At 41.1% G+C, this 13,432-nt stretch overlaps 1 protein-coding gene and 1 non-coding gene across 23 annotated transcripts in view; one reads left to right on the top strand and one right to left on the bottom strand.

Moving 5' to 3' along the window:
- RABGEF1 (RAB guanine nucleotide exchange factor 1) overlaps positions 1-13,432 on the top strand; it is a 50,488-nt gene that overhangs the window by 11,539 nt on the left and 25,517 nt on the right. For 10 of the 22 annotated variants that reach the window (XM_086374710.1, XM_086374702.1, XM_086374714.1 and 7 more), the window contains exon 2: positions 13,122-13,310. In XM_086374710.1, the coding sequence (XP_086230836.1) occupies positions 13,132-13,310 (179 nt within the window). In that variant the 5' untranslated portion in view covers positions 13,122-13,131. Of the gene's footprint in view, positions 1-152; positions 221-3,509; positions 3,657-13,121; positions 13,311-13,432 lie in introns of those variants that run through there. The other 12 variants (XM_086374716.1, XM_086374708.1, XM_086374700.1 and 9 more) reach the window with 5 other exon arrangements.
- On the bottom strand, positions 11,416-11,728 carry LOC147345043 (signal recognition particle RNA). The gene has a single exon (XR_015155122.1).

Raw genomic sequence — 13,432 nt, 5'->3', positions numbered from 1 at the left:
TGCAGTTTAATTTATTGTTACACAACAAGGCATTTTTCTCACAAGCTTAGAATATAATACAAATATTTATTTGACTGAGCCCTCTAACAAGTCTGAATAAATACATCTCATTCCAGGCAGTTGTTTTTTGTACTTCTCTTATCTCACAGATGCATGTATGTCTAGCCCAGTGATAGCAACTGGCGAAGGATGAAATGGCTGCAGCAAAGCTAAAATGAAGGTATAATTTTGCAAAACCAAAACCCTTTGATCACTGAAGCCACCTTTACATATTGTAGTTTGCTGTTACTTCGTGTTACTGACCAGTTGAGAAATGGCTGCTTCTGTGGAAGAAGAAGGGATAGAGCCTGGTAGAAGTAGACCTGAGCAGCCAGGTTATTTTGTGTGTAATTTTGAGCTACTCACCTCGGGAATGGCACGCTCAGATTGGAGTCATAATTTCACTTCACTGACGAGGGTGTGACATACAATAGAAGATTGTTGCCTGGAGTTCATTCCTTAAGAATGCTGCTCTGCTAGCTCTGCTCATTTTAACAACATAAACTGTACATTATACTCCATGGGGTTGATTATTTGAAAGTATTTGGGTGTTTGGATACTTTGTCTTGTTATATTTAACACTGGAACTCTGCCACTAATTCTCTGTGTGACATTGACATTCATTTTGGAGGCAGTGTATTTCATGCTATGAAAGTCAGTGAAACATGTATACAGTCTTTGATTAAACTTATAGTATCTTCATAACATGTAAAGTCAAGGACTAAAAGAGGACATAAAAAGAGCACCTGTTAAAAGAAAAAAAGATGTCAGAGAAAATGAACAAAGAACAGGAACAGTTTAATTCTTCAGAGAAAGCATGCTAATGACCAATAAGTATCTATAAAGATGGTTAATTTAAGGACATATGTGTTAAAACAAGAAATGCTTCTCCTTTTTTGCCTCTCAGATCGGCAGTGATTAAAGACTAATAATGTAGCTTTTCTGAGTTTTTGGCAAAGTAGATCATTGTAGGTGGGAATGTAAATAGGTATGACCTTTTTGTAAGACCAGTTTGGGGATATAAATCAAAGTTTACAAGGCATACACCCTTTGACATTCCACATCTGTTCCTAGGAAGCGATTTCCATTTTGCGAATGGTCTGCTCAAATCCTTAGATTTATAAATTTTATTAATATAATTTCTAAATACGATAAAATACTCTCTTGTCCTCTTTACTTAAAATAGTCTTCCTGGTCTCTTATTTGCCTTTGTATTTTGGTTCTAAGATGGGACCTTTTAAAAACTAGGTAGATGTTTCACTTTAGTTATTCAAATCTGTTTCCTTTCTGATTTCTCCTGCAGCTTGTAAGCTTAGATAGCCCTCGCGTCTTTAGAAGTTTCATAAATACTTAATTTTAGTTCTTTCTATTTTTTCACTTGTCTTTAAAGAACTTTAACTCTTTATGGTACCTTTAGTTAACTTTGGGGGGTCCTAGATTGCTGACCAGTAATTCCAACATTGTTTATTGAACATTCTTCCCTTCTCCTTCCTCTAATTATTATATTAGAGGCACAAAATATATTAAATATTATATTAGTAATAAATTATTTTATGTATTAGCAATTCATTTGGGGGTCAACTGTAGTGACTTGCTAGTTCTGTTGCTAAGTTCACACTGTTTCAACTAGTTTGCAGAAAATTAAAATTTAGTAAAATTAATTTAGAATATTTTTTAAAATTCTTGCCTATGTATTATTGCTGATAAAACATGGAATTTTTTTTTGACTGTGTTATTTGGTATGTAGAATCTTAGTTCCCTGACCAGGATTTGTCACTCGCCCTGTGCAATGGACAGTGGAAACGTGGAGTCCTAACCGCCGGGGAAGTCCCCAGATATGGAATAATTTTGTCAAGTTCAAAAGAGTCTTTTGGAATTTTATTGTTATTTATAGAAAACTTAAAAATTTGGAAACATTTGCTCATTTATAAAATATTTAATTTTCTCATACTGTGTCTTGGTATGTCTTGCCAACTACTTAAGCCTTCTTTATATCTCAGTATTTTTATGCAGATGAATAATTACTTTTTACATATGCATACACACACACACACACACACACACACAGCCAGCCGTGTGGCATGTAGGATGTTAGTTCCTCAACCAGGGATCAACTCCCCAGCTCCCCCTGCCCCCGCCCCAACACAGTGAAAGCACAGAGTCTTAACCACTGCACCTCCAGGGAAAGTCCCTAGTTTTCTTATTAAAATAGTTCCTAGATGTTTTTACATTTTGATACTATTAGGAATGAGATCTCTTTTTATATTTCCTAATTTATAGTTAGGTTATTATAAGAGTTTCATAGATTTCATGTACACATATGTAGCTTTTTCATATAAATAAAAATTCATTTATGAAATTTAGTAATTTTAAAATTAATTCCTCAATGTTCATAGTGTTTTAATTTCTTCTTTCAGGGCTTCTAGCTATATAGTCACATTTTCTAGACAGTAAGTGCTATGAGAAATGAAACATTATTTTTACTTACATTTGTATCCTAGGTGCCTGTTATATCGTATAAATCAGTATATAAATATTTGTTGAATAAATAAATGAGGTCATGATGAGTAGAGAAAGCACTATGAGAACATAGTGGCTGTCTTGGAGTAATGGTTTCTTTATTTTCTATGGGTGTATATATCTTAGGTTTTTTAGAGCAACCATCTTTTACTTGTGTAACTATAAAAAAAACAAATTTAAGGGGAAAAGCTTAACTTTAAATTCTGTTTAACTGAGGTTCAAGGACAGTTTATTGTTTTAGTAGAGTTGATTGGATGTTTTCTGTAAATCCCAGGTGCGTTGCCCAGAGGAATGATCTGTGAGGACATGACATTGAACCTAAGAAAAGGAAGCAGGCCTCTCACAAGGAAGATAATGGGAAACTACTCAGATTTACAGAGTATTTTTTGGTTTGGTTTTACGAAATGAACCTGGTTTGCATGCAGAGCCTTAAGGAAGAACAGACACACCTCTGTGGACTCTGTAGTCCTCTGGCCCTTTTCAGGGTACTCAGTCCAGATTGAGTCCTAGCCCTGCGGCAGAACTCACAGCAGTCTCGGCTGTTTAGTCATAAGTGTTTTTATTTAATAGACTTTAAGTGGAATGTTTTTTTAAAGTTTTCATTTTAAATTACAGATTAGCAAGAAGTTGCAAAAATAATCCGGAGAGGTCCTGTATTTTTTTTCACCTAGGTTGCCCCAGTGGTTATGTCTTGCGTAGCTAGCTGTAGTACAGTTGTAGTAAGTTGACATCTTTCGATGTGTATTATAGTTCTATGCCATTTTATCACATACGTAGATTCCTATAACCACCACCATAGTCAAGATACTGAACTGTTAGCACTAAGAACTCCCTTATGCTATCCCTTTGTAATCACATCCTGTATGGGTAGACCCTAGGACTGTTCCCCAGGTCTTGTAATTCACAGAAGGACTTGAAGATCTCCTGTATTGTTGGTTGTTTTATTGCAGTGAAAGCATACAGTGAAACGGGATGGATGATGGAAAACAGTGCATTGAGCAGAATTTGGAGGATACCAGATGTGAGCTTCCAAAAGTTGTCTCCCAGTGGAGTTGACAGGATGCTTTTAATCCCTCAGCAGCAAACTCTAGCTCCAGGTGTGAAATTTTCTGTTGGGGAGGTTCGCTTAAGACTAAGATTCCAGGGTTTTTGTTGGAGGCTGGTCACACAGGAACAAGCACCTTTATGACTGACCCCCAGAAGGAAAGCAGTATTCCCCGGACCTTGCACAGTACACGCCATGCAGTGCGCAGTCTGCACAGACTGTTTAGGCAGGTTGGCGCAATGTGGATCAAGACTACGAACATACAGAACACCCTGATCAGCGAGTCTGTACGGGCGCTCACTCTTAAGACCTCAGTTCCCAGGAGCTGACCAAGAGTCAGCCACACAAGCAGGCCCTTCTGAAAATGAGAATGTGCGTGATTTGAGCAACTCAGGCCTGCTTGGTTAACTTCCTGCATACCTTTCCTTACCCTGCCTTGTTAGAAATAGTATATGGAGAAATAATTGTGGGCCTGGGGTGGAGGTGAGGCTTGGGTTGGTTGGGATCAGATCAGATCAGATCAGATCAGTCGCTCAGTCGTGTCCAGCTCTTTGCGACCCCATGAATCACAGCATGCCAGGCCTCCCTGTCCATCACCAACTCCCGGAGTTCACTCAGACACACGTCCATCGAGTCAGTGATGCCATCCAGCCATCTCATCCTCTGTCGTCCCCTTCTCCTCCTGCCCCCAATCCCTCCCAGCATCAGAGTCTTTTCCAGTGAGTCAACTCTTCGAATGAGGTGGCCAAAGTACTGGAGTTTCAGCTTTAGCATCATTCCCTCCAAAGAAATCCCAGGGCTGATCTCCTTCAGAATGGACTGGTTGGATCTCCTTGCAGTTCAAGGGACTCTCAAGAGTCTTCTCCAACACCACAGTTCAAAAGCATCAATTCTTCGGCGCTCAGCCTTCTTCACAGTCCAACTCTTAATCCATACATGACCACAGGAAAAACCATAGCCTTGACTAGACGGACCTTTGTTGGCATAGGTACTACTTTAGAAAGAGTGAAAGCTGAGACCTAACTGATGAGAGGGAAATTACCTTATGAACAGAGTCACAGCTTCTAGGCATTAGAACACACTTGCAAAGGTCCCCAGAAGAGAGAACTTGAAAGGAGTCCTAAGTTAGCTTTCTGTTGTTGCCATAATGAATTACCACACACTCAGCAGTTTAAAACAGCACCCAAAGTTCTGTAAGTCAGAACTCCTGGCAGCTTAGCTGGTGCTCCGTGAAGGCTCTCAAGAGGTCAAAATTAAGATGTCATCTGATCTGGGCTCTTACCTGGAGGTTATGGGGAGAATCTGCTTCTAGGCATACTCAAATGTTGGTAGAATTGAGTTCAATAAAGTTCTGTGACCAAGGTTGTCATTTCCTTGGTTGTCAGCCAGGGGTCTTTCTCAGCTTTTAGAAGCCACCCACATTTCTTATATTTCTCTTCAAAGCCAACAAGGGTTCTTTGACTCTCTCTGATTTCTCTGTCATCCTCTTCTGCTTTATATTTTAAAAACAATTTTCTTGAAATATAGTTCACATACCATAGGATTCACCCATTTAAAGAGCACAATTCAAAAGCAGTCTTGACCACACCAACTTTAGAACATTTTCATCACCTCAGAAAGAAACTCCATGCCCTTTAGCTGTCTCCTTATTTCATTCTATCTTTCTCTGTCCCCCGCTGAGTTACAAAGCAACCATTATTCTGCTTTCTCTCTAGACTTCCCTGTTCTGAACATTCATATGAATGGGATCATATAATGTGTTGTCTTTTATGACTGGCTTCTTTCAGTTAGCAAATGTTTTCAAGGTTAGTCCTGTTGTGGCGTGTGTCAGTACTTAATTCCTCTTCATGGCTGAATAATATTGATACTTCATTGTGTGAATATACTACATTTTGTTGATTTATCAGTTGATGGACATTTGGGTTGTTTTCAACATCACTAGACTATTAGGGACTTGCTGATATAAACATTCATATACAGGTTTTTATGGGGACATATGTTTTCATTTCTCTTGGGCGTATACCTTGGAGTGGAATTGCTCAGTAACTCTAATTAAAATCATTTGAGAAACTGTCAGATGGTTTCCAAAAGCAGCTGCACCATTTTACATTCCTATCAGCAGTGTATGAATGTTTCAGTTTCTCCACATATTTGTCAACATTTGTTATTATCTTGCTTTTTAATACTAGCCATCTAATTGAGTGTGAAGTGGTTTTTCATTTTCCTAATGAGTAATGATGTCAGAAGTCATTTAATGTGCTTACTGACCATTGGTATGTCTTCCTTGGAGAAGTGTCTGTTCAGCTCTTTTACCCATTTTGATAACTGGAGTATTTATCTTTTAAAATATTGAATTGTAACAGTTCATTATATATTCTGGATACATGTTCTTTATCAGATTCATGATTTGCAAATATTTTCTCCCATTCTGTGGGTTGTCTTTTCACTCTCTTGACGGGATCTGTGGAAGCATAGAAGCTTTTAGTTCTCATGAGCTACAATTTGTCTGTCTTTTCTTTTGTTTATGCTTTTGGTGTCATCTAAGAATCTTTGCCAAGTTTAAAATCATGAAATTTTACCTGTGCTTTTTCCCAAGAGTTTTTATAGTTTTAGTTTTTGCATTTAGGTCTTTTTAAAATATATATTTATTCATTTCTTTCTTTCTTTTGGCTGCACTGGTTCTGATCGTGGCACGTGGGATCTCCAGTCTCTTGCAGCATGTGGGCTCTTCAGTTGCATATGCCAACCCTTAGTTGTGGCACAGGGGATCTAGTTTCCTGACTGAGGATTGAACCTGGGCCCCCTGCATTGGGAGCACAGAGTCTCAGCTACTGGACCACCAGTAGCTCTTTAATCAATTTTTAATTTCTGTGTATGGTACAAGGCAAAGGTCTGATCTCATTCTGTACGTGTGGTATCTCAGCATCATTTTTTGAGAAGACTCTTCCATTTGATAGTTGTGGCCATAGTTTGGTGAGTTTATTTCTGGACTCACAGTTCTATCCCGTTGATCCATGTGTCTGTCCTTGTGCCAGTTCCATGCTGTTTTGATTATCATGGATTTGTAGTAAGTTTTGAAATTGGTAACGTACGTCCTCCTACATTCTTTTTCAACATTGTTTTGACTCTCTGGGTTCCTGTTGTCTTCTGCGTTTAAGGTTCATGTGCTTATATTAGGTATACCTGGAAAATCAGGATAATCTCTATTTTAAGGTCAACTGATTAGTAATCTTAATTATCTGGAAAGGTTTTTTTTTTTTTTGGTCATATGAGGTAGCATAATCACAGGTTAACAGCAGAGTGAATGTCATGGGAGCACAAGGCCTGTGAGGCTTAGATTTGTGAATAGGTAGAGAATGGTAGGCGCAGAAGTTGGATAGAGGGGTATGAATGGGAGTTTCAGAAATATTTTGTCCAAAGTCACATTGCAGAGCTGGGATTTGAGTGCATATTTGACCGATCTCCATGTTCTCGTGTATACATCAAGTTGGTCTTCATAGACTCATAGCTGTTATTGTTTTTTTCATGTTAACCTGTTGAGCCCTTAGTATATGTGAAGTAGTCTTCACAGTTACATTTTTTGAGCTCTAGCATAGTACTTGGCTTCCCTGGTGGCTCAGAGGTTAAAGCGTCTGCCTGGAATGCAGGAAACCTGGGTTCGATCCCTGGGTCGGGAAGATCCCCTGGAGAAGGAAATGGCACCCCACTCCAGTATTCTTGCCTGGAGAATCCCATGGATGGAGGAGCCTGGTGGGCTACATACAGTCCACGGGGTCGCAAAGAGTCAGACATGACTGAGCGACTTCACTTTCACTTTGGGTGCAAATAGGCTGTACTGGAGTTGGCAAAAGGAAAAAGCAGTCAGGAATCAAGGGATGTGTTTCAGAATCTGAAGGTAGGCAGGCAGCCAAACCTTAGCAAAGGGTTGGAACTGAGAAATGGAAGCCCTTAGGGACCTAGAGAATATTTTTCTTCTACCACTTTTCTCTGCTTCTTGTTGTGTATCTATTTCAGTCTGCAGACTGACTATCCTGTTGCTCAGACTGCTTGTTGGAAGGTGGTCCTGCCTCAGCTTCTCCATCATTCAAAAGAACAATCCAGACTGAGTCTCATTTCCAGAACTTCATTTTGGGTCATGTATCCACCTCTGGTTGCGTCAACCGTGGCCCTGAAGTTGGGGGGGTGGGTGCACATACACAAACATGGCAACCTGTAGATTTAGAGATTTACATTTGGGGAACACTTCCCCAAGGAAAGGGAAGTTGCTGACACCTATGTTAGGTAGCCTCCCTAAAATATGTTCATTTTAGTAACAGCTGTGCTATCGTCTTTGTAGTATAAAAACAAAATTTTAAGCTTACTGAATCAATACAAGGAAAAAAGTAGATATTTCTTTTTGCCTACTTCTCTTGAAATTGAAGGACCACAGGCTGATGATGGTGAGTTTAGCTCAGGCTCTCAAAATAGTTTGAGGAACTCAGGACGTAGTACAAGTTTAGGCTTTGTGATGTCCCTGCCACTGACTACCTTTTTGATCGAACAGATTATAGCTTTGCAGTCTCAATGTCTTTATCTGTATTATAATAGAAGAAAGTAGATGGTCTTTAAAATTTCTCAGTTTAACATTCTAGAATCTTGACTAGACTTCGTTAACCTTCTTTCTAGCTCAGCCTCATTTACTAAATGATAAGTATGATAAATCTAAATCCTGTCTGTCCTTGGTGGTGGTGATGGTTTAGCCACCAAGTTATGTCTGACTCTTGGGACCCTGTGGACTATAGCCTGCCAGGCTCTGCTGTCCATGGGATTTCCCAGGCAAGAATACTGGAGTGGGTTGCCATTTCCTTCTCCAGGGCATCTTCCCAACCCAGGGATCTAACCTGCATTTCTGTGGCTCATTGCATTGGCAGGTGGTTTCTTGACCACTGAGCTGCCTGGGAAGCCAGAAAAAAAGTATAGATTTATGTGAACACCTCCATAATACATCTCAGTACAGTTCTATTACCTCTAAAAAAGTTTCTTGTGCTGTTCATTTATAGACTCCCGCCCTAACATCAGTTTCTAACACACTGATTATAGAGTACATACATTTTTTAAACTGGCTTCATTCACGCAGCATAAAGCATTCAGGAATTCATCCCAAGTTGTTTGGTGTAGCATCACTTACTTTTTTTTTCTAAGTAGCATTCCATTGCGTGGATGTGCCACAGTTTGTTTATTCATTCATCTACTGAAGGATATTTTGGTCGTTTCCATTTTTTAACTGGTCATAAATACTGTCACTAGAAACACTGTATAGATTTTTGAGTGAACATCAGTTTTATTTCTCTGGAGGAAGTAACTGGGAACTGGACTGCTGGGTTGTATGTTAAGCGTATCTAACTTTTAATGAAATTACCAAATCGTTTTCCATGGTAGATGTACTATTTGCATCCCACTAGGAGGGTTCTCCGGAGAAGGCAATGGCACCCCACTCCAGTACTCTTGCTTGGAAAATCCCATGGACGGAGGAGCCTGGTGGGCTGCAGTCCATGGGGTCGTTAAGAGTCAGACACGACTGAGTGACTTCCCTTTCAGTTTTCACTTTCATGCATTGGAGAAGGAAATGGCAACCCACTCCAGTGTTCTTGCCTGGAGAATCCCAGGGACGGGGGAGCCTGGTGGGCTGCCGTCTATGGGGTCGCACAGAGTCTGACACGACTAAAGCGACTTAGGAGCAGCAGCAGCAGAAGGGTTCTCAGAGAAGGCAATGGCACCCCACTCCAGTACTCTTGCCTGGAAAATCCCATGGACGGAGGAGCCTGGTAGGCTGCAGTCCATGGGGTCTGGAAGAGTTGGACACGACTGAGCGACTTCACTTTCACTTTTCACTTTCATGCATTGGAGAAGACAATGGCAACCCACTCCAGTATTCTTGCCTGGAGAATCCCAGAGACGGCGGAGCCTGTTGGGCTGCTGTCTATGGGGTCGCAGAGTCGGACACAACTGAAGCAGCTTAGCAGCAGGAGGGTTCTAGTTGCTCTGCATCCTTGCTTGCACTTGGTATTGTCCTTAATTTTAGCCTTTCTATTAGGTGTGAATGGATGTCTCATGGTGGTTTCAATTTGCATTTCTCTGACGGATGATAATGTTGAACTACTTTTCATGTGCTTAGCTGCCACGTTGTCAAGGCCATGTGACTGACATGGGTTCTTACCGTCTGAAATGTAACCAGTTAGCCTGCCAGTTTCATAGATGCTGGCAGAAGTCATGAGACTCTGGAGTCGGAGACAAAAGACTTCATTATTCATAGGACATAAATAAAACAAGCTTCATCTCACGTGGGCTACCTTTGGTCCCAAGCCCCATGGGGCTGGTGTCACAGCCGAGAAACCTAAGCTTAAGGAACTCAAATTCTTTACAATGGGCAGCAAACAAAGCCACTTGACTTTTGACCTGGAGGGTAATATTCTATTTTACTTGACAGTAAACAAACTTGTCTTCTGCTCTGAAGGGAAGCAGTGATTGCTTCCTTCTGAGAATGTTGGATATGCAAACTTTCTTGAGATAGTCTTAATTACAAAGCCCCCTTGTACAGAAATGTGAGAAACCATGGAGAATCATCTCCTGTGTGTTTATCTTCTTTGGATAAGTCTGTTCAAGTCTTGCCCATTAAAAAAAAATCAGATGGTTTTCCTTTCTGTTGAGTTTTGAGAATTATACATATCCTGGGTGCAAGTCCTTTGTCAGATGTATGATTTGCCCGTATTTTCTCCCAGTCTGTAGTTTGTATTTTCATTTTTCTCTCAGTGTCATTTGCAGAGCAAAAGTTTTTAGTTTTGCTGACAAGTTCAGGCTGCTGGTTCCAACCCTACTTCTGTGAGGTGTGGTTCCCGTGTCCGTTCATTTTTCAGAGGCTTCACAGCGCTATTTCGACCCGTTTCCTGGTGCGTGCCAGTCTGAAGCCTGTGTGGTGGTCTCTATTAGTGTGAGTTTTAGTCTTTGGTCCTGAATAGCATCAGACCTATGCGTGCATGCATGGGCCAGGGTGTTCACAGCTTGCTTTCTTGAATTCTCCTCAGTGATTCCTCCTGTATTTTTTAAGTTCCCTCGGGGCTTATCTTCTCTCTTCTGGGTGGAAAGCTGTGGAAGTAGTTACCCTGCTGTGTCTTGTACTCCCATCACTGTCTGGGAGACTTGAGAGAGGGAAAAATGAGTAGTTCCCCTTGCTCAGAGGGTAGCTCCCACAGTTTCTCATTCCAGTCGCTTCTGTGGACATCGTATGATTGCCAGTGGCTCAAGAGAAGAGGGGAAAGACGAGAAAATGGAGGGGTTTTCATATTTTCTCTCAGTGTTAGGAGTTCCTATTCTCATTCTTTGACCCAGAACTAAAGGAGCTCTCTCTGTGCCCTGGAGTTCATTTCTGGGTTGACTTGGTGATACTGGAGGGGAGAAAGGGTAGCCTGAACAGGGGTTCAGTGATACAGTGAGTTCTGGCCTTCTTCCTTAATTCTCCTCCTCCCTTTTGCCTTTGAGAATCCTCAAAAGTAATGCTTGGTGCATGCCTCTTTAGTTGTGCTGCACAGGCTTCTCTCTGCAGTGGTTTCTCTTGTTGCAAAGCTCGGGCTGTAGGGTGTGCAGGCTTCAGTAGTTATAGTAGTTGGGTTTAGCTGTCCTGCCACATGTGGGATCTTCCTGGACTAGGGATCGAACCCACGTCCCCTGCATTGCTACCAGGGAAGCCCCATCTTAACCGTTTTCAAAGTGTATGGTACAGAAGTGTTAACTATGTGTGCCTTGTGCAACGGATCTCTAGAACCTTTTTATCTGGCAAAACTGAAAGTCTCTTCCATTGAACAGCAACTCCTCTTTGCCTCCCTCCCCCTACCCCCTGGCAACAATCATTCTACTTTCTGATCAGCATGGGAGTTTTGACCTGCTCCATTTCTGACCTGGGCCGGTTCACCCCTCCTTAGGCAACCTGGTGGTCCCCCGCTCCCGGGACGTCACCATATTGATGCCGAACTTAGTGCGGACACCCGATCGGCATAGCGCACTGCAGCCCAGAACTCCTGGGCTCAAGCGATCCTCCAGCCTCAGCCTCCCGAGTAGCTGGGACTACAGGCGCGTGCCACCGTGCCCGGCTCATTCTAGTTTCTGGTTCGAAGAGTTTGACTTACTTAGATACCTCATGTAGGTGGAATCATGTCTTTGATTTGTCTTTTTGTGATTGACTAATTCTACTTGATATAATGTCCTCAGACTTCATCCATGTTGTAGCATGTGATAGAATTTCTTTCCTTTTGGAGGCTGAATAATATTCCATTGTGTATACCACATTTTCTTCATCCATTCATCCTGTGTTTATCCATTCATCCTTGGATGGATATTTAGATTGCTTCTAGCTCTTGGCTACTGTGAATAATGCTCAGTGAGCATGAGCGTGCAGATCTCTCTTCAAGATCCTGTTTTCAGTTCTTTGGGGAATATACCCAGAAGTGAGATTGCTGGCTCATATGGTAATTTTATTTCTAATTTTTGAGGACTCTCCATACTGTTTTCCACAGTGACTGTGGCATTTCACCTTCCCACCAGCTGTGCACAAGGTTCCAATTTCTTTACATCCTTGTCAACACTCGTTGTTTGTGTTCTTTTTGATGATAGCCATTCTGACAGGCATGTGGTGATAAGTCGTCGTGGTTTGGGTTTGCATTTACCTAGTAATTAGTGATGTTAAACATCTTTTCACATGTTAGTTGGCTGTTTGTATTCTTCATGGCTCAGAAGGCCAAGAATCTGCCTGCAATGCAGGAGACCCGGGTTCAATCCCTGGGTCAGAAAGATCCCCCAGAGAAGGGTATTTTTGCCTGGAGAATTCTATGGACAGAGGAGCCTGGTTGGCTACAGTCCATGGGGCTGCAAAAAGTTGGACACGACTGAGCAACTAACACTAACACACATATCTTCTTTGGGGAATTGTCTGTTCATGACCTTTGTGATTTTTAATTGGATTTTTATTGTTGTTGTTGAGTTTTAGTTCTTTACATATTCTGAATATTAAGCTCTTATCAGATAAATGGTTTGCAAATATTTTATCCAATTCCATAGGTGGCCTTTTCACTCTGTTGATTCCTTCTCTGTGCAGAAGTTTGATGTAATCCCATTTGTCTGTTTTTGCTCTTGTTTCTTATGCTTTTGGTGTCATATTCCAAGAAATTGGCACCAAATCCAATGTTGTGAAGTTTTCCCCCTATATTTTGTTCTAGGAGTTTTATAGTTTTGTGTCTTATGTTTAGGTATTTAATCCAATCAGTCCTTTCTTAAAGTATGCTTTATTATTGGGCAGGAATAAGAAGTTTGTTCTTTAGTACGACAGGAATTTGCCATATTGAAACCTTCTTTTCCCTCTTCCTCCCCTTCCTTCTCTTACAGCATGAAGTTGATAAACTCATTCATTTTTTTTCTTATTTGCTTTGCTGTGAGCAAAATGATAGTGAATTCATTTTCAACAACACTTTATTGTTTGCTCTTTGATTAGCAGGAGGAAGATGAGCCTTAAGTCTGAACGCCGAGGAATTCATGTGGATCAGTCGGAGCTCCTATGCAAGAAAGGATGTGGTTACTACGGCAACCCTGCTTGGCAGGGTTTCTGCTCCAAGTGCTGGAGAGAGGAGTACCACAAAGCCAGGCAGAAGCAGATTCAGGAGGACTGGGAACTGGCAGAGCGGTAAAAGAACTTAACTTGGGGTGTTTAGACAATGATGTAACTGGATACACAGCTTGAGAATACATTTTTCTCTTCTGTTTTGAGCTATTAGCAAGTCAGCTTAATTTTAAGAGAAATGGATA

This window comes from Bos grunniens, chromosome 25 (genome assembly GCF_055505025.1).
Source record: "Bos grunniens cultivar Pamir isolate PY7600 chromosome 25, Bosgru_T2T1.0, whole genome shotgun sequence".
NCBI lineage: Eukaryota > Metazoa > Chordata > Mammalia > Artiodactyla > Bovidae > Bos > Bos grunniens.
This window is presented reverse-complemented; position numbering and strand designations above follow the sequence as displayed.